Source organism: Leucopleurus acutus, assembly GCF_964270905.1.
Source record: "Leucopleurus acutus genome assembly, chromosome: 2".
NCBI lineage: Eukaryota > Metazoa > Chordata > Mammalia > Artiodactyla > Delphinidae > Leucopleurus > Leucopleurus acutus.
This window is the reverse complement of record NC_139143.1, coordinates 171,066,779-171,080,444: the sequence shown is the minus strand read 5'-3', so window position 1 is coordinate 171,080,444 and position 13,666 is coordinate 171,066,779. Positions and strand designations below refer to the sequence as shown.

Below are 13,666 nucleotides of genomic sequence, written 5' to 3'. Positions count from 1 at the left end.
CAGGGTCACTTTCCTAGGTCCCTTATGACCAACTCCCTATCTCCCTTCCAGCCTTAAGGGTAGCACCACGTGGCAAATTGCACCATACTTTCGCCATATGACGTCAGACACCACACCAGCCAATCCAGCAGCTCTCTGCCCGACCCTCCCCAGACCCAAAGGGTCAGCACCCTGCCGCCCAGAGCTAGGCGTCCGGTCAGGCCGCACCTGCAGCCCCCGCCCCTTCCCGCTTGCGACGCTCACAGTGCCTGGCTCTTTCCCCCACGCCGCCCCGCTGACTGGCAGTTGCCTGCGCCAATCAGAAGGCGCCCCGGGTCGGGGGCGGGGCCTCAAGCCGGAGTTGCCCTGTCAGTGCAGGTGGAGGCCCCCGGCGGGGCAAAGTGGCAGGAACCTCTTAAAGGGCGAGAGTGGCGGAGGGCAAGAACGCGGCCCGGCCCGGCCCAGCCAGGTCTCCGCCCCATCCGGCCCAGGTGAGCCCGGACCGCCTGGGGCCGACCCCGGGAGGGACGGGGTGAGAGACGGATGGACCCACTCCCTAGGGCCCGGGCCGTCCCGCGGGTGGGGAGAGATCTGGTGCTAGGGGTCGGGATCGGGGGCTCTAGGGGTCCCGGGTTCCAAGTTCCGAACTGGGGGTCCAGAGGGGCCTGGGCGTCTCGAAGTTCGGAGTGCGGGGAGGGGCAGGGGCGACGGGAAGCGGGTCCGAGAGCTCGCGTCCGGAGATGGACTCTTGGCGCTGGCGGTCCCAGCCGGTCCCGGGCTTGTCTGGGTCGGGGGTCCCGGGTTAGGTGCCGGCGGGCGTGTCTCTAAGGAGTGCTGCAGCCCAGCCCTCCCCCCCAACCCCGCCCTGTCGGGCCCCGAGTGCTCCTGCCGGGCCAGCTGCAGCGCCGGCGGAGCGGGCGGGCGGGCGGCGTGCAGCGGGAGGGGGCACCCGGGCCCAGGGCCCCTCCGGCCCTTACGTAACTGACTTTGAGTTTCCGGACTGAGGGACCCGTGAGCTGGGGCGCAGGCTCTGCCCGCCAGGGTGGCTCTCCGGTCGCCGCCCTGGACGCACACGCTCCCTTCCAGGCTTGGTCTAGGAGACTTCTCTCTGTCTCCAGTCGGCCGGGTATCTCTGTCGTGCTCTGGTTCCTGCTTGCCCGCGGTTCCCTGTGTCTCTTATCTCCTCTGTGTGGCCCAGTCTCTCCCTGTCCCTGTCCTCTGTCTTTCTCCGAGAGTTTTCTGCCCTCGCCTACACTTTCCTATCCTACCCCCAAACAGAGACCCCACCTCTTTGGGGGTAGGATAGGACTTCTCCCCTTCAACAAATTGAGGGCCGGGACTTGTCCAGATCGACCTCAGCCCTAGCTTGCCCCAGAAGGCGGGAGGGGAGGACTACCCCGTGGGACTGGGGGAGGTTACTCCGAGGCCCACAGCTTCTTCTGGGAGGGAGTGGCTGAATGTGACACCCTTAAGTTCCCGGATTAGGGCTGAAGGCAAACCCCTCTCTGCTTCTGGAGTCATTTTCTCCAGGAGGAGGCTTGGGGAGAGCCTGACCTGGGCTTGGGCTTAGGGAAGCTGGGAGTCCCTGTGAGAACTGCCTGGTGTCAGGTCAGGCTAGCTGCTCAGCTACTGAAGGGAAGAGGGTGGGGCCGGGGAGGGGCCAGAGCACTGGCACAGAGCCCCTGATGTTACAGCATGCTCCCAACTTCACCCCAGTTACAGGCCTGGGGACTGGCGTGGGCAGGCGATCAACAGGAGGAGGCCAGAGGACTTTTGCATGGGGGGCGGGGGAGGGTGGAGATAGAAGTGACAGACTCTCAGGTCTAAGGAGCACTTACTGGGATCACTCCCTGCTTTCAGGTCCCTCCTGAGTGTCAGAGAGACAGACACCTCAGAAATAACTCCCATACTGGCTGCTGTCCGGTGCATGTAAACAAGGTGTACCTGCTACTGTCGGGTGCATGTAAACAAGGTGTTAATAGCAGCTATGAGGTGGTAATTGTTAATTCTGACTAGGAATGGGGGAGGAGAGACTTTGCAGAGGGGGTGGAAGTTTTGGGAGGAAGGGCATCCAGAAGCTGTAGGGAGCAGAGAGGAGGGACAGGAGGGGACTTCTGGTACCCTGTAGGCTTTACATGCAGCAGAACTGGGTTTGAATCCTGGTCCTGCCACTTCCTTGCTATGTGACCTTGCATGAATCACTTCACCTCTCTGAGCCCCAGGTTCCTCCTTAGTCAATAATCCAGATCTTACAGGCATTAGCAGAATCAAATGAGGCAAAGCATGTGCAGTGACCAGAATGGTAACTGTTCTGGGAACAGGCCAACAGGGGTGTTTTAAGAAGGGAATAGAGTGAGGAAGCCCTGAGGTTTCCTCTGGGTATATAGGAGAGACAGGCAGAGCCTGCCAGTTCCTAGCAATGTGGGATGCAGGAGGAGTGCCTGGGTGTGTGGGTGACACGCATGTGTTTCCTGCTCAGCCCATCCCTGAACTGCCTAGACCAGGCTGGCCTCCCTCCTGAAGGCCCCAGGTGCCAATAGAAGCTCCCAGGCTGCCCCACTCCCTAGGCCAGTGGGGGTGGGGCCCCTAGCAGGGCAAGGCCAGCACCCCCTTTGCAGAGTGGACCCTGGCAGGGAGCCTGGCTGACTCTGCTGGGCAGGAACCTCCCAGCCTGTCTGGGAAGATGCTGATACAGTACAGGTCTCTGGAGGCGCAGAGCTCTGCTGGCTGGAGTTGGGTACAGCTGATAGGACCTGAGACAGAAGCAGGCTGTGGTGGAAGTGAGGAAGGGAGATGCAAGAAGAGACCTCTGGAGGGGGAGCCTGAGCAGAGCTGTGGAACCAAAGAGTAATTTCATGTGGTTATTCCCTAAGCCTTTCCTGAGCACCTACTGTGTGACATATATGGGTCAGCTGGCCAAAGAGCTGAATAGGATACCCATGAAAGACTCACCATAGAGGTCATGGTGGCCTGAGATTTGTTGGGGATTTGCAGAGTGGACCTTTATGATAGTCCCCGGGGGATGGGGCATTCAGAATTTCCCCGGGGCCTAAGATTTATATTAATGGGGCAGGATTCCACTCCCTGATAGTCTGTGGGCAGTCACTTTTCTCCCTGGGTCTCAGTTTCTCTTTCTGGGAAATGAGAAGGCCAGATGAGCCTAGAGTCTCTAAGGATCTTCTGGCGCCTGTTACTACAGCCTCTGGGACCTGGTTTGGGACTACCCTCACCCCACGTGAGGGGAGGGGGAGAGAATGGGGCAAGGGCAAGTTTGAGTGTGATGGGCCCCCAAGTCCTGTTCTTGGCCTGTGTTCTCGAATCACAGTTGGAACTGCAGCCGCTCGAGCACTTACAGAGTGCATGGCGCTCTGTGCCAAGCCTTTAATATGCAACATTACGTATTCCTCATAATTCTTACATCCTCGTGAGGGAATAGGTATTATCCCTATTTCACAGGAGTTCAGGGAGTGAATTGACTTGACCAAAGTCACACAGCTAGGAAGTGGCTGGGCTAGGATTCTAAGCCAGGTCTGTCTGCCTCCAAAGCCCAGACTCGGCTAAAAGGGGGAGACTCCACCTGTAGGTACTGAGGTGCCCACATTGCTTAGCCCTTACCTGCAGAACCTGCCTGACCCCTGCTGGGTGAGCTCAGAGCTCTGGGATGTTCAGGCTGGGGAGGTGGGGGACAGGCTCTGTGGGTGCCCACTGGTTCCAGTAAGGGGGGAAAGAAGCAGAAGGAGCAACTTGGGGGTCAGGGCCTCACAGGGAGTTTCTCCAGAGGGCCAGCCCCACCTGCCTATGCTCAGTGCAAGAGCTGGGCACTGAAAGGCAACCCTGGGTATGTGGCCAATTTGGACCTCAGTTTCTCCGTCTGTAAAGCATGGGTTTAGAGTAGTTGAGTACAGACATTCCTTGGCCTGTGGGTGAGTGGCTGAGGTTGGTGATGGGGTCAAGGGTTAGAGGAGGGGTTGGGTAGAAGTGGCTGAGCCTGCGGAGGGAGAATCTGGGTCAGGAACAGCTTGGATCCTGGGCTGGCTGTTTGACAGCAACTATTTTAGATGAAGGGACTGAGGTTGGAGAGGTTCAAAGGCTTGTCTGGGGCTGGACAGCTAGTATGGCAGAGACTGAAGGGCAAAATGGATGGGAAGACCTGGAGAACAACATCCAGGCAGATGCCAGTTGGCATCCTGGCTTGGCCACTTAACTAGTCTTGGAGATGTGAAGTGAGCGGCCAAGAACACACAGAGAGGAGTCCCTTCACCTCCTGTCCTCATCTGTAAAATGGGAAGAGTAATAATTTTGCCTTTGTCCACTTCCGGGGTGATTGTGAAGGTCAAAGGAGATGCGGCATTTGTGGAATCAGGTGAGAATGTGGGTGCTGGTTATTTTTCAGTCCAAAGCTGCACTTCTGGGTGTGTGTTTGTGGGGAGGGAGCATTTCTGACAGCAACGCTGCTGAGATGCTTCACCCTGGGGTGATGCACTGGAGAACAACCCTAAGAATGTCACCACTATTTATTGAGTAATTTGTTACCATACACCAGGCACTGGGCTCAGAGCTTCACCTCTCATTGTCTCCTTTAGTCTCTACCTTCTCAGGTAGATGGTGGCCTGACCCACACCAGATCTCTCTGAAACCCATGCTTACATCTCCCTGTGATAACAGTAGCTAACATTTATGAAGTTTGCTGTGTTACTGTGTGCCAAGCATTGTTCAAAATGTTTTACATATATTAACTTACTTAATCTTCACAACAACCCTGGAGGTGGGTACTAATACTTTCTGCATTTTACAGATGAAAATCTGAGACACAGAGAAGTCAAGAAATAGGCCCAAGGTCACCAAGCTAGTACATGGTAGAGCCAGGGTATGACCCCAAGTTCTCAAGTCTCCTCCTTGAAGCACTCATCACAGTTGTAATTCAGTTATTATTTATAAGATTGCTTCCTCACTGACTGTAGGTTCCATGAGGGCAGGGACCAACACCTGGCACACAGTAGGTACTCAGCTAATGTTTGTCCGCAGGGATCCTGCTGCCTCCAGTGGGCTGGGCCCATGGAGACCCGATGAGCTCAGGGTGGATTATCAGATTATCAGACTGTTGACTAAGACGGTATCTGCCCCAAAGAGCCCCGGAGGCAGACGGAAGGGCAGGGTTTCCCCCGGGCCCAGGCTCAGGCCAAAGAGGGGCCCCAAAGACTTGTTTGTTGGCTGTGCTTTTATCTCACTGCTGTCCTTTGCTCCCATGTGCCACTGCGGCGATGACTCCACGGCTTCTCCCCCAATGGCTGCGTGACCCCATGGCTGCTTCTGGGTGAGTACTGGTTTGGCTAAGTAAATGCCACATGGGCTTTATTCTAATGCGCGTCCTGTGGCTCTGAGGCCGCTGGGAGGTGTAAAAGGAGGCCCGGGGTGTGGGAGGAAGAGCTGAGGGAAGATCCTAACTCTGAAGTTAGGATCCTATCACAACCAGCTGACTTCTTTCCAGACTCCTGACACACTGATGCAGTGATTTTTGCATCTGGTTTTAGCCACTGATGGGTGGCTCTTTGCATCTCCGTTTTGCATCTGTAAAGTGGGAATATTAACACCTACCTGACACAAGTATGTTTATTCTTTTATTCTCGTAAGCCCCACGAGGGCCGGGATGTTTGTTCACCTGTGCACTGCTGTATCCCAGCACCGAGGATAGAGTGGCTCATAGTAGGTACGCAATGAATATTTCTGAACGAAAGAAAATATTAATTCAGCATCACTGTGCACCCGTCATTGTGCTGTGTATTGGATTAAATGGCTAATGCATATGAAGTGCCCAGCCTTATAGGGGCTCAGTGAGCATGAGTCCCCTCTTTGCTCCCAAGATTGTGCATTCCTTGGGGGCCAGGTCTCTGTTAAGTGAGCTCTGGGTCCTCTGAACTGAGTGTGGGATCAAGTACCAAGGAGGCATCAGTCAGCAGAGAGAGGGGCCTAGGCAGCGAGACTCAGGGCCTCCGCTTAGGCCTGGGGAAGGAGTGGCAGAGCCTCTGGATTTCATCAGAAGGGTGGGTCGGCTGGGGAGGTCTGGGGCTGAAGGAGGGAGGGATGAGGAGGGACTCTGCCTCCTAGGACTGCCACTTTCCTAGCTGTGTGATCTTGGATAAGTCACTAACCTCTCTGAGTCTTGGAGACCTCATCTGCGACATGCATATCATAGCACTTGCCCCACACGGGCGTGGGAAGGAGCCAGTGAGAAGTGCGGGGCACAGGGCCCTGCTTGGTAGCTGTTGGTTTTCTCCCAGGCCTGGGCTCATTCTGGGAGAGGACTAAGTAAAGTGTTCCTCTTTTTGGCTCCTTTCTCCTACTTTTAACTTCCCACCTGGGTGGAAATAGACTCTAGGAGTCAGGAACCCCAGACTCCCCAGCAGGCTGGCCAGGGCCCAGGGATAAGGGCTGGCTTCTGCCCAGTGTGGAAGTAGCTGAGTGGAGGTCCCAGCTCTGCCATTTTTTGCTGTGACTTGGTTCAGTAAACCACCTTCTCTGGGCCTCAGTTACCTCACCTGTAAAATAGGGTTAATAAAGCTTACTTCCCTTGAAGGATTATTCAGTGAGCGAATGGGTGGAGTAGGAATCATCATCACTATTACTATTTGGCCCTGGCTGAGGAGGCTCCAGGGAGGGCCCTGGAGAATTGCATCCCACCTTGGCCGAGGGATCCTGAGACTCTCTAGTCATCATATGTACTATTGCCACTTATTGGATATTTTTCATATGCTGGGCTGGTTGTTATATGTTATTTTAGACACATTATCTCATCTAGTCCTCCCAGTGACCCTATGAGGTAGGCATTATGGCCTCAACTTTATGGATGAGGGAACTGGTGCAGAGTAAATCAAGTGAGTTACCCAGAGTCACATAGTTATTTAGGGGTGGAGCTGGGGCTCAGACCCAAATCTGCTCACCCTAAGGCCGCAATTATTAGTGTGAAACCCTCTTAACTTCCCCAAAGGAGGCAGAGGCTGGGTCTGGGTCTTCTCTGTCCATCTCCATTGCCCAGCACAGTACTGGTGGGGGCTGCTGGGCTGTTTGCTGAATATATAGATACACACACACGCACACACACACACACTCACATATGTGCACGCGCGCACACACACACACACGTGGCGCACACACACACACGCATATGCACGTGCACACACACACACACACATGCACAGTACCCCCACCCAGCCTGGTGCTCCAAGAGTTTTCAAGAAAGGAGAGAACAGAAAGCAGGAGAAGGCCTGCCAGTGTAGTTGTTGAGAGTCAGACAGACCTGGCTTTGAATCCTGCATCTATCTCTTACTAGTTGTGTGACCTTGGGCAAGACATTTAACCTCGTAGAGACTTAGTTTGCTTATCTGTAAAATGGGGATAGAGAAAGAAACTACCTACCTCTTAAGAGTTCTTATGAGGATTAGATAATGCACGTAAGGCACATGGTGAGTACTCAATGATAGTAATTATTGTTATTATAGTTATAATTATGAGTATTATTTTGGGATTACAAAGATATCCCTCTTGAGACAGTGGAGACCAGGCCTGGGAGGAACCCGCTGGGGACAGGCAGGTAGTAACCAATCTAACAGGTTCTGAAAGTCACCTGCATATAGGGAGGGAGGAGGCCTCTTGGAAGTAGGAATGTACCTCCCTTTCCTAGCCATCTGCTTTCATTCATACCCACTCTGTGCCAGGCCCTGTGCTGGGCATGGGGCACAGAGGTGAATCTGTGTCACCTCTGCCCCCAACTGCCTCCTCGCCTGGGAGCTCAGAGTCTGGTTGGGGAGGAGGACACAGAAACTACCAGCTCCACCTTTGATTGAAGCACTAAAGTGTGAACTGTGAACATCTCCTCCAGCAAAGGCCAGGAGAAAGGGCATTCCTAGTGGAAAAACTGCTTTGCCAAGGTACTGAGCCGTGACCTGCACTTGGGGGGATGCGGCTGGAGAGACAGGCTCAGGGGAGTTAGGGGACTTGGCCCAGAGGCCACAGGGGACCATTGGGTGTGAAGCAGGGGAATGGCCTGGCCAGGCTTGTATTTCGGAAGGATCACCTTGTGCGGAGGACAGACAGGAGGGAAGGGGCAGGGGCAACTCTCCAGGTGAGTGATGCTGAGGCATGGGGCCTGGGACTGAGCCGCAGAATGGGGAGCAGCGGGGGGTTGTGAGCTCTGTCCAGGAGGCAGAGCCAGCAGGGCGAGCTAAACTGCAGTGGGCAGGCAGGAGGGGGAAGGGGTGAGAGTGAGGTCTTAGGTCTGGGGGTGATGGGGCCTGCTGGGGTCTCTGGCTGAGGGACACAGCTGGGTCAGGGGGTAAAAGCCACTTGTCTGCTCCTTGCCACCTTCTGCCTCAGTTTCCCTAGGGCCCATGCCCCCTACTTCTGCCTTGGGGGTCCCTTGTGGTGAACCTGGTAGGTCTAGCAGGGAAGAGAGCTCTTTGGGGTGGAGGCTGGACAGGGGCTGTGAGGTGCAGACAAGCCTTGGGTTCTAGCCCTGCCAGTGTCACTGAATGTCTGTGTGGCCCCTGGACGTCACACCCTCTCTTGCCCTGTTGTCCGCGCCTTGAGAGGGAGGACAAGAAAACCTGTTTTGCCTTCCTCAAAGGTTCAGTGATAAAATACAAGTATAGACAACATACATCTATTGAGCATGGACTGTGTACTAGGTTCTGGGGGCACAAAGATGACTCAGAGGGGGGTTCTTACCCTTCAGGAAGCATGAAGCACTTCAGAGCGAGCCCAGCCCAGCAGGTGCCTAACTCTAGGCCTCAGGGGAAGAGATAGCTAAGCTGGGACTTGAAGGATGAATAACAGCTCTCTAGGTGGGCAGTGGAGGGAACAGATTTCTAGGCATAGGCAAGAGCGTGTGTGAAGGCTTGAACCTACACAATGTGCTTGGGTCCTAAGTACGTAGTTTGCTATGGCCGGAGCAAAAAGGGAGAGGTAGGTGGTGATGGGAGGTGAGGATGGACAGGGAAGCAGACCTAGATCACGCAGGGCTTTGGAGATGGTCGCTTTGGAGATGATCGCTTGCTACTCTCTCCTTCCTGCATCTTCATAACTGCCTGATCCCCTCATAGAGACTGCCAGGGCCCTTTCCACCCTCCTCCTCTCCCATCCCCCCTCCTTCCCTCCTTGTCCCTTCTTACCCCCACTCTAGTCACACCCAGTGGCTGCCTCTCTCAGGAGTTAACAACCTGGGTTCCCTGCTGGCTCTGCCACTTATACGTTGTGTGGCCTTCGGTCATTTGCCCTCTCTGAACCTCAGTTTCCACCTGAGTAAAATGGGGACAGCAGCCTTCCTCACAGGGAAGGGTGGAGGCTTCAATGAGGTAATCCCCACGAATGGCCTTGTACAGTGTCTGAATGTAATGTGCCCCCATCAAAAGCAGCTCCACTTAAATCATCATGCTTTGGACTCCTCGGTCTCTCTGGTCCCACCCACTGCTTCCCCTGCCTCTCCTGACAGTGAGCGCTGGCCAGCAAAGGAAGGAAAGGATTAAGAAACAAGCCCAATCTCCAGAGGGGTCCTGGCCCACTGCCGGGCTTGCTCCCTCCTACCCCTGGCCCCCCCCTTGGCCTCAGGCCCAAGGACGCTCAGCCTTGAGGGCAGGGCTCTCCCCAACTCCCCACCCTAGAGGCCCCTCCTGGGCTAGAGGCCAAAGCCAGCAGCAGAGTGATGTCCCGTATCTGTGGGAGGCCCCATAGTCTGGGCAGAACTGGATCCCTGAGCCTCTTGGATTTTACAGCAAAGGCTGGTGACCAAGTCCCTTTTGGCACAGATGCAGGAACCTCAGATCAGAGCAGGTGGCTGATGGCGGAAGGTCATGCAGCAGGAACCTAGGTCTCCGGACCCTTTTTGCACTATCCTGTGAATGGTTTTGACGCTGGCTATCATTTCACCTCCCTGAGCCTCAGTTTCCTCTGCTGTAGAATGGGGCTGATTTTCCTGTGAGGATTGGCCATAATGCAGATAAAGCACTTAGTCCAGGGTTCAGCACTCTGAGGCCTCAGTGGCAGGTAGCAACCGTGACTGCTGTTACAACTGCTGCCTCTGAGAGCCTTCTTCTGCCCTACCTCTTCCCAGCCTAGGAACCTGGAGTATCTGATACGGTTTCTTGTTGAACTGATGACACCCAATAAACTGGTTTTAAAGCCAGAGGCTCAGCATCTTTTGCCCCCTCTCCCCCACCTCCCCCTTCCTAGTTGGCTAGAACACTCTATCCTCACCCTTGGCCTGATTTTGGCCTCTGCCCCTTGCCCATCTCTGCCCTCCTGGCACCAAGCCTGCATGGTCTCTCTTCCAGGAGCCACATGAGGACAGAGTTTCCCTTCCGCAGCCTCCTCTGATCAAATGCCGCTGCCAGTACTTTGAAAAGCAGAGTCAGAAGGGTCTTGGTTACCCAGGCCTCAGCTGATTTTACTGTGGAGACAGTTGAGGGCTGAGGGGACAGAGGTGGACTCTGAGTTCCCTGGAACTGCCCTCAGGCAGCTAAGACGACACTAAGACTTTTGCAGAGGCCATGAAATAGGCCTAGAAGGGCAAACCTGGTCCACAGCCCCAAATGTGGAAGAGTAGAAGGACCACCAGACTGGGGGCTGGAGGGCTGCGGCCCTCACCCAACTCTTCCTGACCTCTCTGAGCCTCTGTTTTCTGTTTTCTAAAAGGAAGGGTATGGATTGATGTCAGAGGTTTCTCCTAACATTACAGGATTAAAAGAAGGGCCAACAGAGCTCAGTTTGAGTCGCAGTTTCATCACTGACCAGCCGTGGGACCTCTAGCAAGTTGTTTACCTCAGTGAGCTTTAGTTTTCTCAGTTACAAAACGGGAAAAATATTAGCACCTTCTCATAGGTACTTAAGGGCTAAATTAGATAATTCAGGTAGAGTACTCCATCCATAGCTGGCACACTGGAATTTTTGTTGTTGTGATTCTTAGATTAGCAGAGGCAAGAAGAAATCAGCCAAGGCCAGTTAGGAAGCAGTTCACGGAGAAGGCAGGGCTTGAGAATGCGCAGGATTCGTCTGTTCATTCATTCACTCAACACATACGTATTTAGGATTTGCACAGACGGGGCATAGAGAAGAGGAGCAGGGAGGCTGGAGAAAGCTGGAGGCAAGCAGACCTGCCTATTCTAGATGTGTGATGTGGGATCATTACTTCTCTTCTGTGGGTCTCATTCCCTCAACTGTAAAGTGGTGAGAAAAGTGAGCATAATCCTTACCTCCAGAATTGTCCTCAGATGCAAGAGAGTTCAGGTACACAGTGGGTGATCAGTCTGTCTGATGCCTTTTCTCTCCCAGCTCTGTTAATGACTAGAGGTATGATCTCAGGCAGCAAGTCCTTGAATCCACCAACCACACTTCCACCCCAGGGCCTTTGCACTTGCGGGTCCTTTGACCTGGAACACTCTACCCCCAGATCCTTTCACGACTTGTTCTCTCATCTCCTTAATTTTTTTTGTTTACATGTCACCTGCTCAGTAAGGCCTTTCCTGACTACTCTATTTAACAGTGTGGCACTACAACACCAACACTCCCTATCCTCCCTCCTGGCTTATTTTTCTCCACAGCACTTATCACTTTTTGACATACAATATTTTATAGAATATTTGCTCATTGTTTGACTCCCCCCACTGGAATGTAAGCTCAGTGACGATGGTAATATTTGTCTGTCTTGTTCAATGTTATACCCCTTGTACCTAGAAGAGTGTGTGGTTCATAGTAGGTGCTCAGTAAATATTTGTGGAGTGAATTAGTGAATAAATGAAGCCTCTCCTCTCTGGGTGTAGCACTATTCTGAGCGCACACACACACACACACACACACACACACAATAGATTCTCAATAAATAATTGTATGAGTGGTCATCATCTCCATCTGCCAGATAATACCTTGGTTGGGTCAACCCTGAAGCCCTTTAGCTTCTGACATTTTCTGCCAGGGCATCATTTCAGCTGGAGTGCCCAAATCTTTTGTTCCTGAGTCTGAGCTATGCAGAATTTCTAGTTGGGACTCTTTGGCTGTTGGGCCCACATGGTTATTATGTCATTATTGGTAATTAGCACTTAGGCCCAGAGGATTGAGCTTTTTGTTTTTCAGCAGAAATCACAGCAAAGAGCTGTGCTAGCCAGCAGGGGCCCAGGCCTGGAGTGGCTTCCTCTATAACTACCCCCTTCCCAGCTATGGGTCCATGGCTTAGGAAGACCAAGACAGAGGTGCCCAAAGCTAGGGGCACCTGCATACCAGCTCAATCGCTGTCTTCCCCAGGCAGTATTCTGCAGACTTTCTTCTCCTGCACATGCTTGGTTCTCCATGCCTAGCCTGGTTTAGAGGGGGGTCCCCATGCCTCTGGGGGAGGTATAGTTCCCAAAGGTCCAGCTCACAGGGCCATTTTCTGGTGCCCAGGATTCAGGTATTATGGGTGGAGGAAATAACCCTATGTTTAAGACTCAGGAGACTGGGTTCAAGTCCCTGCTTAGCTGCTGAGTTGTTGGGTCCCCGTAGGCACATCAGTACCTTTTGCTGGGCCTCAGCTTTCTCATTTGTCAAACAGAGATAAAGAGATAGACACCTGCTTGGCTTCACCAGGGAAGAGAGGCAGGTTAGTGTAGTGGGCAAGGATAGGGATCTGGAGTCAGACACACTTGGTTTCCCCACTATACCCCTTCTTAGCTGTGTGACATTGGGCAAATTGCTTCACCTCTCTGACTTCAGTTCCCAAAGCTAAAGAAGGGGGTTAAAATAGTACCCACTCCAAGGGTTGTTGTGACAACTAAATAAGGAAACGCAGGTAAAGGATCTAGGCACATAGAGAGTGCTCTTTACGCTGGTATTATTATAATGACCATTACAGGAATGCAGACCATCTGTAAACTGTTAAGACGGTACTAGCAATAAAGCCAGGCAGATGTGGGTTTGAATCCTAACTCTGACTCTTACTAGCTGGGTGATCTTGGGTAAGCTTTTCACTTCTCTGAGATTCTGTTTCCTCATCTGTACAATGGGAATTAGAGTCATACCGTGTTCAAGGGGCTGTTGTAAAGGTTCAGTGACGTGTTGCATAAAGAGTACTTGGTACAATGGCTTGCAGATGTCATCCCCATTTTATAGATAAGGAAGAGAGGAGTAGTGACTCGCTTGAACTCACATAGCATCTCAGCGGTGGAGCTTTGATTTGAACCTCGGTCTGCTTACCTTAAAAGCCCCCAATCCTTTTATCTCTTCTTGCCATCACCCAAATATGGGACGATGATGAGGGTGTTTGTTCTTGGTGCTACTGGTCTCATCTCATTCATCCCGTGATCCCCAGTGCCTACGCACAGGAGGTGCTCAGTAATGTCTGCTGGGTGAAGAAAGGGGGGACCGGCATGTCCTCAGTTCCAGGGAGTCTTTTGCCTTGGGATTGAGGATTTTTTTCTGTTTGGTTGATAGCAGAATAAAAATAAACAATAAAAATCATACTTAGCACAGGCGTGGGCTTGTAATCTGAAGAACCCTTTGCACCTCCCACATAATTGATCCTTCTTGCTACCCTGGGTGATATCCTGGGTGGGTACCTCTATTTGATTGGGGTGGAAATGGGAGCCCAGAGAGGGTGTAATGGATGAAAATTTGCATCCTGCCCAAAATTCACATTGAAGCCTTAATCCCAATGTGATGGTATTTGGAG

General features: G+C 53.1%; 1 protein-coding gene across 28 annotated transcripts in view; it reads left to right on the top strand.

Moving 5' to 3' along the window:
- Nucleotides 1–389: 389 nt before the first annotated feature.
- The window catches only part of EPB41 (erythrocyte membrane protein band 4.1), a 209,963-nt gene continuing 196,686 nt past the window's right edge, over nt 390–13,666 (top strand). For 8 of the 28 annotated variants that reach the window (XM_082863799.1, XM_082863803.1, XM_082863785.1 and 5 more), the window contains exon 1: nt 4,349–5,293. In XM_082863799.1, coding sequence (XP_082719925.1) covers nt 5,241–5,293 — 53 coding nt within the window. In that variant the 5' untranslated portion in view covers nt 4,349–5,240. The other 20 variants (XM_082863784.1, XM_082863805.1, XM_082863806.1 and 17 more) reach the window with 9 other exon arrangements.